Source organism: Vombatus ursinus, unplaced genomic scaffold, assembly GCF_900497805.2.
Source record: "Vombatus ursinus unplaced genomic scaffold, bare-nosed wombat genome assembly UNPS02005226.1, whole genome shotgun sequence".
In the NCBI taxonomy this organism is placed as follows: Eukaryota; Metazoa; Chordata; class Mammalia; order Diprotodontia; family Vombatidae; genus Vombatus; species Vombatus ursinus.
The window spans coordinates 128,824-146,853 of record NW_020945004.1 but is presented as its reverse complement, the minus strand read 5'-3'; the positions used below and the strand labels follow the sequence as shown (position 1 = coordinate 146,853).

The 18,030-nt window shown below is 36.2% G+C and overlaps 1 protein-coding gene across 1 annotated transcript in view; it reads left to right on the top strand.

The window, feature by feature from the left end:
• LOC114030016 (aldehyde oxidase 4-like) overlaps window positions 1–18,030 on the top strand; it is an 88,941-nt gene that overhangs the window by 43,662 nt on the left and 27,249 nt on the right. Inside the window, 5 exon segments of the mRNA XM_027844680.1 lie at window positions 2,840–3,002; window positions 10,676–10,768; window positions 12,339–12,508; window positions 14,616–14,730; window positions 16,126–16,248. Of these exon segments, the coding sequence (XP_027700481.1) occupies window positions 2,840–3,002; window positions 10,676–10,768; window positions 12,339–12,508; window positions 14,616–14,730; window positions 16,126–16,248 (664 nt within the window).

Sequence of the window (18,030 nt, the reverse complement as noted above, 5' to 3'; positions counted from 1 at the left end):
TCTCTCTTGAAACTAGAAGAGCCCCAGATCTCTCTTCTCTCCACCTTACCTTTTTTTTTTTTTTTTTTTTTGGCCAGGTAATGGGGTTAAGTGACTTGCCCGGGGACACACAGCTTGTTTGTGTTATGTGTCTGAGGCTGGATTTGAACTCAGGTCCTCCTGACTCCAGGGCCAGTGCTCTATCTATTGAGCTACCAAGCTGCACGTCTACCCTACCTCTTGCACAGGCACAGGGCATTGAATAATAGGTCCCTATCAATAGGGAGAAAGTCTCATATAATTGGCCTCTCTAGCCAAGGAATATATACATCTATATATCTACACACACAAATACACACATGTATATATCACATATGTATATATATATGTAACATATAATATATAATGTATAATACAATTATACAAATATACATGTATGTGTATTCTTTATCTTTACACAATAAAGTAATAACCTTCACTAATATTGAATATACAGATTGACCTTCATGCTCGCATTTGGTCCATATGTCAGATGGTCATATAACACAAACAATGTTCAAAGTTATCTTGAGGGAAGAATAAAAGTTTCATGTTGCAAAAGATTTGAGAGCGGCACCTCATTCACTTGCTTCCAGTATATTGCATTTTATATTTGCTTAGTTAAGAAATCTATGGATTATATCATCTTGTCCATTGCTGAGTCTTTTCAATCATGTTTGACTTTGTGACCCCATTTGAGGTTTTCCTGGTAAAGATACTGGTGTGGTTTGCCATTTCCTTCTCCAACTCATTTTATAGATGAGGAGTTGAGGCAAACAAGGATAAGTGCTTTGCCCACATAGCTAGTAAGTGTCTAAGGCCATATTTGAACTCAAGAAGATGAGTCTTCTTGATTTCAGGCCCAGCAATCTGTCCACTACATCATCTAGCTACCCTTTATATCATCTAGTTTTAAATTAATCTTCAAAAATGTATAATTGTCTTTAAAAGACAACTGCAAATTTCTTTTGCAGTTGAAGTCATACTTACAACACAAACATAAGTGAAAAGCAAGAAAATGAAATAACTAACACTATTCTCAGTGTGGGCTCTTCATCAGTCATACGATGAGTTTAAAGCCATGATGATCCTATTCAGTCCATTATTTTATAAAATTTCACTAAACTTAATGATCAATGTTTAGAAGATTCTTTTGAGGTTTTTTATTCAATAGTGAAAGGCAAAAAGCCATATGCCTTTGGAGAAATACTTGTTCTTGTGGTAAAAATCATTACTCTAATACATAGAAAACATGACAACAAACTAAAATTTGTCTTTTGTCAGTAGATGCCATTGGAAGATACTTAGATAGCATTGTGGAAATTCTGAAGACACAAGTGTCAGAACAAATTACAAAATGTGGGAAGTTAAAGAAAAAAATACAGATGTTTCTATTATTTCTTAGCATACAATGTTTATTAGGCTTTATTTCAAAAATATATGAAGAACCATGTTTTTGTAAATCACTAAGGGGAAGAGTATACGTGACCATCTGACATATGGACCAAAGTAAAGGATATACCCTTTACAGCAAATGATTTCTTTAATAAAAAATGTTTTCTGGGAAAACTGTTTAAGTATAGTCACTAACAGAGTTGTGGCTTTGTCTAGAATTTTAAAATGAGTCTGGGATAAGGTTACAGAGATACACTTATACCTTTCCACATATGTCACTTGGCAAGGGAGAAGAGAATAGTAGCAGAAGTCAGAAAGGAACCACAGAGAGTGAAAGCAAATGTGCTTCTTTCTCCTTACCACAGGTCTCTTTGTACTGTCCCTACCACACGTGAAATTCATTGACTGCATTATTCATTGGTGACATTATAGCTGTATGACTCTGGGCAAGTCAATTACTCTCTCTCAGTCTCAGTTTCTTCATGTGTAACATGGTGATGATAATAACATCTACCTCCCAGGATTATTCTGAGGATCAAATATTATATTATTAAAATAAAACTTATTTGCCATTGAGGCAAAGAAGTTAGAGCAAGAAATGCATAAAATTTAACAGAATGTTATCAAGATGACTAAATCAGGCAAAGCCAAGTCTAATCTTTAAAATACTTTATAGTGAGATGCATAGTGAAAGTTAATGTCTTTTATACATCTTAAAGATTTATTGGTTATCTTATGACAAAGAGGTGTCAAACTTTAATATGTTATACATTTTTCTTTTTCACAAAAAAAAGTATTCTAATTTGGCTGACACTTTTTTTCTGATGACAAGTGGTTGTCAGTATTATGCTACCTAGCAGACATTTGTGGCAAAAGTGAAACTGTAGAATCTATCTCTTGAGAAAAAGTAAGATGATCATCTATTTATATCTCTGATGATCCCCTTTACCTAACCTCTCTTTCTACTATATTGGTGAAATTTATGTTACTATAAATGGACCCCTCACTAACAAATTAGTTACCTGGTGAAGCATATTTTGGTGGACATTAAATGTTTCTTTTCAGGACATTTTGAAAGTGGAAATGAGATTATTTTCATAGGCACTACGGTACAGCTTGCTAATAATTTGTTGTTCAGCCGTTTCAGTTGTATCCGACTTTAAATGATCCCATTTGGGGTTATCTTGGCAAAAATACTGGAGTAGTTTGCCATTTCCTTCTCCAACTCATTTTACAGGTGAGGAACTAAAGCAAACAGGGTTAGGTGACTTGCCCTGGGTCACAGGGCTAATAGGTGTCTTAGGTCAGATTTGAACTCAGGAAGATAGGTCTTCCCAACTTCAGGTCCACCACTCTATACACTGCACCACCTAGCTGCCCTTGCTAACAGTATAGCATGTTAACTATGTCCTCCCTTTTCATCTAGACAATGGAATGATGAAATGTTGAGTGAAGCATGCAGATTGGTGCTGGATGAAATCCGCATTCCACCAACAGCTGTAGGAGGCATGGTAGAATACAAAAGAACCTTGATTATCAGTTTCATCTTCAAATTCTACCTCAAAGTGCTAAGAGAACTGCATAAGCTGGTAAGCTACTTTTTCTGTCTTGAAATTCACTGATATTTGTGTATGCTTTGTGAGTCTAATCTGTGAAAGATTTTTTTCCATAGCAGTCTTCAATAAGATTTTTTTAAACCTAGGTTTTGCTATCAGATAGTTTTTTATTTATATTTATTTAAATATTTATTTAAATACTTATATAATATAATGTATTGTATGTATGTATATATATATATATATATACACACACATATATATTTAAACTGATATTACCAGATCATTGTACAGTGGTAAAAGAATTTACAGCTGTAACTTCATGCCTAACCAGCAGAACCTGAGTTTAAGGTAGTTAGTTGCACAGTATTTCTGAAGTAGGAAATGTATCCATCCTTTCAGTGCCAGCTAAAGTACATCCTTAATGAGGAAGTAAAGTTTCAAGGTTTTGGAACAGAGGCCCTGGCCCTGGGACCAGGGTCTGACTGTGTAAAGGAGAAAAAGGAGCTTGGTGGTAGTAGTGCAAGGAAGAAACTTGATCAGTGGGCTACATGCATGCCTTTCCACATATGTCATGTGGGGAAGGGAAAAGAGACCAGTGGCAGAGGTCATAAAGGAACCATTGAGGGTGAAAGTGAGTGGCCTTCTTTCCCCTTCCTGCAGATCTGTTCTACTGTCTCTAGCCACAATTTGTGCAGCCACCAAAAGGGAGATAGATACCTTAGGTACAAAACTAACCTAGAATGTGGAACCTACAAGGAAATTTTATTTTCCTGTCTATCTTCAATACATGAGTCAGCTGAAACATTAATGATAAGAGAAATGTTGTCAGGAAGAAAAACTGGTGGTGAAAAGTGCTAGAAGAAATGAGTGGTAATGGAATCAAGAATAGAGGTGAATGGATTATCTTTCGTAAGGAAGAATCCCACTCTTTTCTCTGAGGCTCAAATGAATAAAGGATGAATGATGACATTTAAAAGTTTTAAACAGATAGGCAAGGCTAATTCATATTGGATCTCCTTAATATTCTTAGTACAATAAAAAGTGAAGCCATCTTCTTAGCTAGGTTGGAGGGAGCAGAGTTGAGGATTTTATGAAAGCAGATAAGATTTATAATTTCTCACCATGGAAATGCTGTAGAGAAGTTAGTAGGAAATATAGGTTTAGGAGAAAAGATATTGAGTTGTATTTCAGAAATCTTGAGTTTGTGAAACATCTAAGTTGAGACATTTAGCTGGTAGTCAGTGATGTAAGATGGAAGAAAAGGTGATAGATGAGTCCCAGCTGTGCAGAGGGATGATTATTAAACATGTGGGTACTGATCAGATAATCAAGAAAAATAATGTAGAGATAGATGAGGAGAAGACATAGGATAGACCAAGGGGTATATTGATGCACAGGAGACATGTAGATAATGCAAAGGTGACTGAAAAGGCTTCCTTCTAGATGACAGGAGGAGAACAAGGAGATAGCAGCATCACAAAAACCTAGAGAGGAGAGATAATCAAAAAAAGGTATTAGATGCAGCAGAGATCAAGAAATATGCTAACTGAGAAAAGGCCATTGTGATTAACACTTAGGAGATTATAGAGTTTGGAGAGAGTGATTTCAGGCAAGTGATGGGTTTGGAAGTTAGCTTGAGATGGGTCCAGAACTGAATGGGATGTTAAGTGAAGGTAATATATATAGAAAGCTCTTCCTTGGAGTTTTGGTTGGCAAAAGCAGGAGGAGCACAGGACAATTGCTTGAGAGAATGACAAGATTAAATCATTTTTTTAAGATGGGAGAGATTTGGGCTTATTCATAAGCAGAAAGGATGGAACTAGTGGATCAGGAGAAATAAAAGATTAAAGAGAAGGGTTATCAAAGGGGCTAGCTCCCAGAGGATAGAGAAGGCAATGGGACTAAGAGAACAAGTACAAGGATGAACCTTGGTGCAGCCCCCCCTCACTTAAATCTAATTCCCTTGCTTGTAATGGCATCACCTTGCTGATGTCATGGTCTTTTGGAGAATGAAGGACAAACAGTAGCAACAGCAGACCTAGGCAAACAGAACCACTTTTTCCTCTCAGAGCAAAGGAGAAGAGAATCATAGATCGTTTGGGGGGAAGTAATGTTGAGGTGATTTGAGGAGCAGAACTGGGGAAAAGAGAGCTGACAATGAATAGACTCAATTTTCTTGGTAAAATATGAGGGAAAGCCCTTTTCTGAGAGGGAGAAAATGCAGTAGAAACTTGATGAGAAAAGAGATGGCCCAAAATAGCTGTTGTGGGGAAAGAGAAAGGCAATCAATCAAGAAGAATACCTGAAGAATAAAAGCCAAAAATAATATTATGGCAGTTGCAGCTCAGTTTACACATCATACATTTTTAGTCGATCCAGCGAGAGCAGTTGTATGACTACTTCCATCAGCATTCAGCAGTGCAAGAGTAGGAAGTGAGAGAATGATGGGGGTAATCCAGAGTTGGAGTTTGGAAAGCCCAGAATAATATATCCTATAATATTCACTCAATTATTCCTTCAATTTACTGAAATAAGTGCTTTTACTTTTCCCCCTTCTCTCTGGAGCATGACTTCCATTTATCTTTTAGCAGAAGCTCTAATTCTTCTTATCATCCTTTTCCAAGTCCTCTTTGAGTCCTGTTATTTCAAGTTCTACCAAAGGACTGTGATAGTCACTAAATCTAGAAGGCTGCATAAATTTTTTTCCTCCAATGAAACCTTCCCATTGAAGCTAATAATTGAGGAACCTTCTGTGATATTTTCACATCCAGCATTACAATGACCCATCCTCCAGTAACAACAAACCCAGGATTACAATTGCTTTTTCTGCTATGTTAACCAATCACAAGAGGAGTATCATACTATATCCAAATGGTATTCCCAATTCAAACAAAAACAAATCCCAATAGCACACTTAACAATCTCTTCTAACAGTTCACAATCATGGTACCTATCAGTGTGTCCTGGTATATGAACGATAGTTGTAAATTTTAAAATTAAATAGTCATTTGGCCTTCTCACAAAGAATGTAGTAAAGTTCTGGCCCCAGATGACACATAACTTTATAGGGGTCCTCCCACTTAGGCCTAAGTAAGCAGACTTGTCTGATCTTGTATCATATAAGCCATTTTCTTTCTAAACACTGGATAGCAAAATGGTAGACCAACTTGACTTGGATCCTGTCCCTTTGGTGTTCTCCATGCACCAGTGATATCAAACGATGCATTTTCCTTTTGATGCTCATCCCGTAGTGCATGTTCATCATCTATTGTCTCAGCTTGCCCAGATGAATGTAATTACACCACATGAAGCTGCCACTTGAAAACCAATATCTCCTCAAAGTTTTCTTTTCTTTTTTCTTTTTTTTTTTGGTCATCTGTGTTGAAAGATAGGCTCTATTCCAACAATGTAATATGATGAACTGCCCAACTGACTTCCCACCAATGCTCAATCTATAGAACCTTTGCCTTCTTTACCTCCAATTGATTGATCCATCAATCCATAAGTGAATTCTCAAGAATTTATTAAGTACCACCCCCATGCCAGATACTAAGGTTAAAAAGAAAAGAGCAAAACAGCCAGCAAACAATTATTAAGTACTTATTACCTGCCAGGCACTGTGCTAGACATTGCAGAAAGAAAGAATGACAAAAATATGATCCCTTCTACCAAGGAGCTCACATTCTAGTGGAAAAGAACTTTCTAACAACTATGTATATGCAAAGATATATAAATGGAAGGTAATCTAAGAGAAAAGGAATTAGCAACAGGTAGGTAAGGCCTTTTATAAAAAGGTAAGATTTGAGTTAAATATTGAAGGAATCTAGGGAAGCTAGAAAACAGATGGGAGGAGGAAGAACATTCTAGGTATTGGGGACAACTAGTGCAAAAGCACTAAGTCAGAGATAGTGTATAGAGTTATGTAGGCCAGTATACCTCATTGCAATGCGTATAGAGAGGGATAAAGCATAACATGGTTAAAGGGGTAGGAAAGAGTCAGGTTATGAAAAGCTTTATGTGTCAACCAACGGACTTGTATCTGATCCTAGAAGAAATAAGGAGTCATTGGAGTTTAATGAGGAGAGTTTGACATATTGAGACCAAAGCTTTAGGAAAACAATTTTAGCAGCTTAGGGGAGGATGGATTGGAGTAAAGCGAGATTTGAGACAGGGTAAAGAACCAGAAGGCAATAGTCCAGGTGAGAGATGATGAAGTAATAGAAGGAGGTAGTTGTGTGAGTGGAGAAGACGGGACATATACAAGAGATGTTGTGAAGGTGGAAACAAAATTTGATAACTGATTGGACATATGGAGTAAATGAGACTGAGGATGACAGTGATGTTGTGAGCGTCAGTAACTGTCAGAATGTTAGAGACAATAATAGAAAAATACACAAAGTGATACGAGATAATCTTGCAGAGAGGTACTATAGGCTGGGGTGGGGTGGACCAGGAAAAGTTTCATGCATAAGGCATCACTTGATGTGAGTCTTGAAGGAAATGAATGAATTTAAGAGGTAAAACTTGAGGAAGGAGATATTCTAGGGATGGAGGACAGTTAGTGCAAAATCACTGAGTCGGGAAGGAGACTGAATGTTGACTATGTCCAAGAGGAACAAGAAAGCCAGCATAGTGAATCATGGTAATGATATATAATAAAACTCAGAAGATTAAGCCCAATTGTGAATACTATTAAATGCCAATCAAAGGATTAATATTTGATCCTTTAGATAATTGGCAGCTACTCAGATTTATTGAGAAAGGGAATGAAGAGAAACATGTATGCAAGAGATGTTGTGGAGTAGAAACAATACTAGATATAGGAATCACCCCCTCCAACATTAATCACTTTCCATTTTGATTAGTATTGTATAATACAGAGTTGAATTAAGATTCAAGAAAGCTGGGGTTTGTTTCTTGCTGTGATGTTAGTTATATAACTAGAGACAAGATACTTAAACTTTCTGACCTTCAGTTTGGAGATGCAAAATGGAGATAATATGTGTAGACCCATCTCACAGAGTAGTTGTAAGGATCTCACAACTCTTCCTACCTTACATCTCAACAACTAATAAGAGGATGTATATAAAATGTTCTGTAAACCTTAATGCCCTATGTAAAATGTCAACTAGGTAGCTAGGTGGTACAGTGGATGAAGCGCTGGGCTTAGAATCAGGAAGACTCCTCTTCACGAATTCAAATCTGGCCTCAGATGCTTACTAGCCTTGTAACTCTGGGCAAGACACTTAACCTTGTTTGCCTCAGTTCCTCATCTGTTAAATGAGCTGGAGAAGGAAATGGTAAACCACTCTAGTATCTTTGCCAAGAAAATTCCAAAATACAGAATCTAAAATGACCACCGCCAACAAAATATCAGCTATCATTATCATTACTGTCATTATTTTAGTCCACTTGTGAATAGTGCCAAAGTCTTCCCTGATCATCCCTCAAGGATGGCCCTCAAGGCATTTATGTCTGCATTAGGCAAACAATACATGGTTCAGACAGTTTTCCCATGATCTATTTTGCAGCAAGAAATGTTTCACACAAACAAACTCACATACCGGAATAATATTTTACTTATTTCTCATAGCCCTTTACCATAAATAATTTTAGAGTGGAAATTTATCATGTGATACTGGGCATGATTAAGAAGAGCTAAATTTTTATAAGCTAAAATTTTATAATCTCAACATACATTACTTAATTTCCAAAACCAAAATAACAAGAATTCCCGGTTCAAAGGTATGGTCATTCATTATCTCCTTTATCCCACCCCCACCCCCACACACATCTGCTTTCACAGAAATCCACAGAAATTTAATGTTTTTGTTTTCTCTCAAGGATTGAAATTGCATGCACACACACACACACACACACACACACACACACACACACACACCTACATACAAAGAGTCAAAAGCAAGATAATAAAGGCTTCAAAATCATTCTCACTTTGCCATTACTAAAGAAAGAAAATACTTCCCACCAAATAAATTAATCTCTTCACTGGCGTTCAACCTGTAAAAGCAATCTTTCTCTTTATGAGGTTTCTTCTTATATATTCAGATGTCCTCTGCTTTCTCACCTGGACTCAAGATCCTCATAAAGACTCCCCTCCTCTTATAAGTGTATTTTGATAAAGTTTCCCAAATACTAGCCTGTACCAAATGCAGAATGTATATGTTCCATTTTCTTTGATGATCAAGTGAATAGTTTTGACTATCTAATATTTTGAAAATGCAAATGGAAAAAGGACTTTTAACTATTTGAACATGTTTGCCCTAATATATCACCCAGAATCCATGATGAACCCCCAAAGACACAACTTTATATTTTGTGATTTAAATATTTAATGCAAATTTTATTTGCAACTTGGCATGCCATTCACTAATGGAGTAACACAGACCATACTCCAATTTAACTCTGTTTATGCTTAGAGAGACATACAAAACACTAAATGTCATTCATATATACACACAGACACCTTTTCCTTTGCCCACCCTCCTTCATTTACACATTCTTTTATTTTCTGCATTTATATTCATTAACCTTTGATAATGGAAACTACCCATCATAAGAGATTCACTGACCTCTTTCCCTCCATTACTGTACTTGCACAATGATCTCTCACCATTTGTGTTAGTTGGAACTCATCATCTAGTTCAGTTCTTCTATAGCATTCCTTGACTTTGACCATTCCTTAAATCATTCAGCTTTCAGTCAATTAACATCTAATTCTTATCTATTGCATTTGAACTACTCCTCATTGAAAACTTGCCATTTACCCAAAGTTCCCATCTTATCCCCAAAGCAGCAGGGCATAGTGGAAAATAAATCAGAGTTAAAAGACTTCCCATTCTAATCCTGACTCTGCCCTTAGCTATATGATGTTGAATATATCACTTAGGAGAAGTTGAATTAAAAAGAATTCAACAATCTTCCTGAAAGGAACCCCAAAAGCAAGAGTCCTTGGAACATCACAGTTTTCCTTTCAAAGGAAAAATACTGCAATCATCCATAAAGAAAAAGTTTAATTACCAAGAAAGTCCAGTCAGTATCAAACAAGACTTAACTGCTTCTATTGAAAACCAGAGGAGATCTTGGAATACAGTATTCAAAAAGATGAAAGATACCAGTTTAAAATCAATAATAACTTCCCTACAAATCTGGGTATCATTTAATAAGGGAAAATGGATATTCAATGTTGTAGAAGACTTTCAAGCAGTTCTGATGTAAAGTCCAGAGATGAGCAAGAACTTTAAGATATAAACACAAAAATGCACATAAACCTATAAAGGTAAATTTATTTGATTAATTGGAAGCAGCTGCATGATTTTGTAATGATAACATTCTAATAGAGGGAGAAGAAACAAGAAAAACAATGGGCTTGGGGGTGAATAGGTTCTGTTCTTGAGGTTTCAAAAGAGGAAAGTAAGGGAGGACAAAATGAATACAATGGTGTGAACAAGAGGAAGGGAGGAATTTGCTATTTCTCATTGGGGGGTCTCTAGCCTCATTGTACCTCTGCCCAAACTTCTCTCAAGATCAGAAATTTTGTTCTTTCAATTCAACCCATTTCATAGCAGAATTGAAACCTTGGAAATAAATGAAAAATGTCACTTTCAAAGTCATACCCTCAAACCTTGATTTTCATAAAATATTTAAATGTGAAAGCATTTATCTTTTTTTTCATTTTTCAGGATCCCAGAATGTTCCCAGAAATCCCAGGAACTTCCAAAAGTGCTCTGGAAGAGTTTGCCATCAAGATTCCACAGGGAATACAAATGTTCCAGGTTGGTAGCTTCATTTAATTTGAAAGCAGAGAGAAAGCTTCATACTCTTGAGGCTATCAAGAAGCAGGTGCTCTCCATGCCCTCTCCCCATTTTCAGCATGCACATTTCCTGTTAGGCATTCTACTGGAGCCAAATGGATTTGATCACTATCATCTACATATGACTTTCTTAGTACTGGCTCCAATGCTTTTACCTAAGGGAATTTTAACTGAATTTCTACTTTGAGACATTCACCAAAAATGGCCTCTTTGTTCTTTTCTAACATTTCAAATTTCTCCTTTAAAATCAGATGCAAATTTTATCTCCAGGAAGCTTGCCCTGATTAATCTCATTCCACTCTGATCACTCTTTTATTTACTTCATGCCTCCTCAGCACTGCCCTATCTTCCTTGAATTAATATGTAATACTATATATACTATATATTATATGCATACTATATAGAGGTAAATAATAATATATGTAATACTATATATGTATAATACTGGTGTATACCATATATGTAATATATATTATATGTACATAATATATTGATATGTAAGATGATATAAAATACCAATATATACTATATATTCACTCTCTATGCAATATATACTACTTATTACACATGTATACATATTATATATGTATATATACTATATGGATATACTTTATATTAATATATAATATGTATACTCTAGGAACACATAGTATATATTGTATATATGTACATACACATGTATATATGTATGTAACCATCTATATACTATATATTTACATATAATACTACATATAATATAGAATAATATGGCAATTATATCATATGATATATACTATGTTGATATATAATACTATGCATTTTAATGTATATAATGCCATATATGTGTGTGTGTATATACATGTGTATATCTATGTCTATCTATATCTCTATATCTACATATCTTTATCTATCTATCTATCTATCTATCTGTCTGATATAATACTATGTATGTGAGGAAGGGCGCAGTGGATAGAATGTTGGAGTCAGGAAACCTGAGTTTGAAACTTGTCTTAGATACTTATTTGCTGTATGTCACTTAACCCCTATTTGTCTCAGTTTCCTCATGTGTTAAATGAGTATAATAATACCACCTACCTCACAGAGTTGTTAGGAGGATCAAATAGGATAATAATAAACATTTAGATGGGTATTTGTACAAAAGAATTTAAATAAATTTAACACCTTTGATAGGTATTAAAGATTCAAATAGTACTAAGACTTAGGGATACCCTGCATATGGAAAGTATTTGGGAACCTTAAAGCACTACATAAAATTTAACTATTATGTTGCTGTATAAAGGATACTAAATGATTTTCAGATGTATGTGTTCTATATTATACAACTAACGAGTAAATGTCCAGTACTATGCTCAGTACATAGCAAATGTTCATTGACAAATACCTGACATATTGACAAGGATATCTAGAAGGCCATTGCCTGTATGTGTGTGTTGTTTTTTTTTTTCTTTTCCTGGAGTTTATCAATGGCTCAGAAATGTTGCTTATGATAAAAATGTCCAATAGTGGATCAACTTTTTTTTTCATTTAAAAGTGTGTAGATCCCCACCAACCTCCCCAAGATCCAGTTGGACATCCAGTCATGCACCAGTCAGGGCTTAAACATGCCACTGGGGAATCTGTCTATAATGATGACATACTCCGAGTGGATGAAGAACTTCTTCTGGCTGTAGTGACCAGTACCAGAGCTCATGCAAAAATCTTGTGAGTAAAGCAAAAAGACATCCTACAAAATTACTGAATATACTTATAATGAAAAAATAGATTCTCTGTTTTATATTGGAGTCCTTTTATGCATCTTCAGGTCTTTCTGTAAAAAGTAATTGAGTTATTTATGGCAGAACTATAAATAAATCTATGGCTCAATACATACAATGTGTGCTCAATAATGATGCAAGTCAATGGAGAAGGAGAGAGAGGATAGGACATAGTGTACCCGAAGGACAGGATAGTGGCTATGAAGATATTACAATACATTATAAGGGATTTCACAAGTGCATAGTGCTTTCTGTTTCTTATTTGGAATCACTTAAAATGTATTGCAATAAAAATGTACTATAATTAACTTTGCAGCAACCATGTGATTCTCTGGGTCCACTGTACCCAGAAGTATGCTAGAGCCAGCTCTTCTTGGCTTTGTAAGATGATAGTTAAATGTTCAGTGTGAGCCCTTATATGTGAGAAGTTGGCAAATAATATAAATCAGCTTTGACTTATTGTTTTTTTTTTTGTTTCTAGACTTAAGATTGTGGAGAAATACTGCAGATTAAACTTAAAAGTATGCTGTGAATACATTTTTTGGGGAGAGTAGTTGTTAAGCTTATACCAGCACACCCCTGCCTGTACCCCATTCCCCTTTCTCTTCCCACCATGATTTCATCATAGTTTCAGTTAAAATTCCACCTTCTTTTGTAGCTTTTGTATATGGCTTTTGTAGCTATCCCTATCCCAACCTTTCCAAATTCCACTGCCTTCCATCTATTATTTCCTATTTAGCTTCTACATAGCTTGTTTTGTATATATTAATTTGCATATTGTTTCCCCATTACACTGTAACCTCCTTGAGGGAAGGGACTTTCTTTTGTCTCCTTTAGTGCCTCCAGGCACAGTGCCTGGCACATAGAAGGCACTTAATAATATTTACCAGTTGATTGATTGATCATTCCCTTTCCCTAGTAGCCTGCATGACTTAGGCTGCTGGTGTCTTTTGGTAGTTCCTTGCTACCATCACCTGTCTTTTAAGAACCAATATCCAACTTGGTTTGCTGGAGAGGGTAGAGACATTTCTTCTCTCCACTCTTACCCTATTATTTTCTTCCTTCCTCTTTTTTTCTTTGATTGACCCCCTATTTCCACTTTTTTCTTTCAGCATTAACTAGACCAATATTTACTGACCTAGCTAACAGATTAGATACTGGATCCATAAAGAATAGAATTGGTTTGATAAATGTGGCTCAACTTTTCCATAATCTTCCTTTAGCTTTGGCTTTGCTTGCTTAGAGATCTGATGGAATTATCATCTTTCCTGTGCCCCAAATGATACTTTTATCTGGCTTTTCAGTCCACAAGGAAGGAACTTAGAATTGCCTCCTTTGTCCTAGAACCACTAGAAAAGAAAAACTTTTACTTGTCTGGACTCGAAATTTTCAATTTGGGATTTGGATTTTTTGTACCAATGTTCTTGTCACCTGCAACAACTCCCTAGAGATGCCAATGTCTCCAGTCTTGGAAATTTTTTCTTGCTCTTTATTGAATGAGCCCTCCCTCATCTGAGGATTAGGTGGAAGGGGGCATAAGAAAACTTCTTGAATAGCTAAAGGTCAGAATGAAATACTGGTTAATAGGTTAAGATTCAAGGATTAAGAAATAAAGTGAGGAACTGGAAGGTTCCAAAGTGAAAGTCAGCATCTGAAGCAGTGTCAGTAGCTGATAGGGGCTTATTATGAAGCAAGGTCTTTCAGGCTTTAAAGGTTCAGTACCACACATGTTATGTTTTGCTAGACAGTAGCCTCAATTTGCTCTACTTACCGATTTCTTCGAAAGTACAGACTTCAAGTAGCCCCTGCCTTCCTTCCAACCCACCCGAATTCCCAGAAGAATTCATGCTACCATCACCTACTACAGTAATTAGGAAACTACGTCAGTGGAATTGGCAGACTGACTTTCATAACTTGGGTCCTTCCTTGTCATTTTCAAGATTGCTGGTTTCACAATGAGAAACAATCATTAGCACACAATCTCTAATTCAACCTTAAGATCAAGGTCATTGAATCACAATCTATATTATTAATCCTAATATTTTCCTTCCAAGGTCAATTGATGTTTCAGAGGCCCTTGAATTTCCAGGTGTTGTGGATGTGATAACTGCCAAAGATGTCCCAGGAGAAAACATCAAGGAAGGGGAGATATGATATGCAGAAAATGAGGTGTGCTATCTGTTCCAGGACCAATGAGGAACTTAATATTTGACTATTTCATGTGTGATTTACTATTCTAAATATTGTGCCTTAAAAGTCCAGAATACTCATTGTTTTCTTTGCAACTATCATATAGACTATCTACACCATGTACAGATACTTGTGGGCAGAAATCCTATGTTTGAGTCCTAGCTGTAGCAGAACAGGGAACCTCTTATTTTTTCTACTTGCATCCCCACTTTAGCATAGTACTTTACATATAGTAAGCACTTAATAACTGTTTTATTTATTTTGTTGCTTGTTTGTTTATTCATTCATTCACTTACTAATGGAGTAACCTTAGGAAATTCACTCTATCTCTCTAAAATTTTGTTTCCTTAGCTGCAAAATGGATTTAATAATAATAATAATTAATAATAATAATGACATATACATATGTACATATATATATTGCTATCTAACTCACAGTTGTGGGAATCCAATAAAATGATGGAGGGAAACTAAATTCTTTTTCTGGATAAGTGTGGGATAATGCAAAAAGCATTGAATTTGGAGTAAGAGAATTTGGGTTACAAATATGTCCTTACTACTTTTCTGATTGTAAGCAAGGCTCTTCATCATTCTAGATATCAATTTTCTCATCTGTAAAATGAGGAGTTGTACTAGATGATAACTGAGATCTCTGTCAGTTCTGAGTTTATAAACTAATTTTATTTCTAGTACTAAGGAATAATAATAGCTAACATTTATATAGTACTTACTATGGGCTGGGTACTGTGCTAAACTTTACAAACCTAGGAGGTAATAATAATAATAGCAGCTAACATTTCTATAGTGCTTACTATATGAGAAACACTGTGGTGAAGTGAGTAGAGTGCTTACCTTCCTGAGTTCAAATCTGGCCTTAGATACTTACTGACTGTGTGACCCTGGGCAAGTCACTTAACCCTTTTTGCCTCAGTTCCTCATCTGTAAAAAAGTGAGGTGGAGAAGGAAATGGCAAACCACTTCAGTGTCTTTGCCAAGAAAACTCCAAACAGGGTCATGAAGAGCCATATAGGACTGAAATGACTGAGGGAAAAGAACATGTGCTAAGCACTTTATCATTATTATTTCATTTGATTCTCATAACAACCATGGGAGGTAGATGCTATTTTTGTTTTCAGTTTACAGATGAGGTAGCTGAGGCAAGCAGGGTTAAGTTACTTGCCCAGGCTCAAACAGTTAGTAAGTGTCTCAGGCTAGATTTGAACTCCTTCCTAGCTTCAGGTCCGGAGTTCTATACACTGTACCATCTAGTTGTACTGTGTTTTATGGGAAATGAGATAAACTCTCATCAGCAGAATTTAAAATTTATGGTGACCACTCTCATGGATTGATAGATAATATTTGGTTGCATTATAGGTGATTTGCGTAGGTCAGATTGTCTGTGCTGTGGTTGCAGATACATATGGCCATGCAAAGCAAGCAGCTGAGAAAGTGAAGATTATTTATGAAGATGTGGAACCAAGAATCATAACCATAGAGGTAATCATACTATTTCCTAATGTTTCTTGTAAAAATGGTGGAGGTTTTCTCAGAAGTTAATATACCACATCACAAGCTAGCCTCACTTGGGCTTAACATATACTCTCTGTAATTCCATCCCTGCTTAATTGCTTGTTTCATATTTCACTTATTTATCTACTGGGCCCTGAAAAATTAAAGCAAATTAAAGTAAAATTAAACTACGCCCCTTTCTGATAGTACCTGGACTGTCCTTTGCTAATCTTTTATCAAGAACTGGAGACTAATTGTAGGATAAAAGACTGTAGAGCTGCCCTCATATTTATTTATGTCAGCATGTATGTTTGTGTATGTGTGTGTGTGTACATGTGTATCTGTATATATATAATATGTGTGTGTGTGTTTGTGTGTGTGTATGTGTGTGTGTGTACATACATCAATAATATACGATCATACACATACATAGGAGAAAAACTTTTAGTCAATGGAAAACCAGAGTACTACAGAGATCCCCTCCCTAAAAAAAAGAATGAGCTCCAGGCCCTGCACATTTTGTTTTCTTTCTTTCTTTTTGGGAGGCAGTTGGGGTTAAGTGACTTGTCCAGGGTCACACAGTTAGTAAGTGTTTGAGGTCAGATTTGAACTCAGGTCCTCCCTCCAGGGCTGGTGCTCCATCTACTGTGCCACCTAGCTGCTCCTTCATATTTTCATGAATGTAATTCAAATACTCATCAGAGACTGCTAGGTGGTACAGTGGATAGAATATTGGATTTGGATTTGGGAAGACCAGTTGAAATCTGACCTCAGAATTTAGTAATTTACAAACCTGGGTAAGTCATTTTACTTCTTTTCAGCCTCAGTTTCATTGTCTATAAAATGGAGATTATAATAGCATCTACCTTACAGGGTCATAATATGTAAAGATCTTTGTGGACCTTAAAGTGTTATATAAATACTGTTATTTTGAGAGTTATAATTAGAATGAGGAAGGTAGGACTTTTTCTTGAGGCTGGTAAGGTAGAGGCTCATTTAGCACCTTCCAGGTGGCAATTTGACTTCCAGAAGCCCAGAAGTCCTTGGTTTCATTCACTAGTGTCCTTCTACTGCCCTGAAGCAGTAGTATATGCTCCCCTTTCCTCCAATTCATTGCCTCCTCATCCATTAGCACTATGTCATTCTTCCTTAGCCCTTCCTTCATAACAGGGTGCACTTCCTCCTCTGGTAACTCATGCTTGCCTCATCCAATGGATGCACTTCTTTGTCTGTCTACTTCTTCCCCTGCTAATAGAGGTTTATTTCTACATATCCCCTGCTTTGCTAGCAACCTTACCTAGTAGAATCTTCATTTCTTCCTGCTAAGCTCTGCCATGATGGTAATGGTGGCTTTTTCCTTTGCAAGCAGAGTTGGGTATGCTACGGTAGACTAATTGCTAATTTCTATGATATATGAAGAAGAAGAAACTGACTGTAATGGGTTGCCTATAGGTCCTAAGTCCAGGCTACAGATTTAGTGGTAGGGGGTCAAGGAGAGGAAGGTATCTTTCATCTGAGCTCACTGTACCCAATGTGAAGTTTACCATCTGGCTCTGTGGCAAGATGGTAATTCACAGGGTCAAGTATTTCCACTACACTTTGCTATCATTGGTTCCTTGTAGGCAAAACCCAGAAAAAAGCTTCAGAGGTTCCATGGTGGTGGTAGGGAGAATTACATGGTTTTCTAGTCCTCTTTTCTACTCTCCCTGAACACGGCCCTCACCTTGAGTAATTGCAAATTACTCAAGTGCAAATATAATGCAAATATAG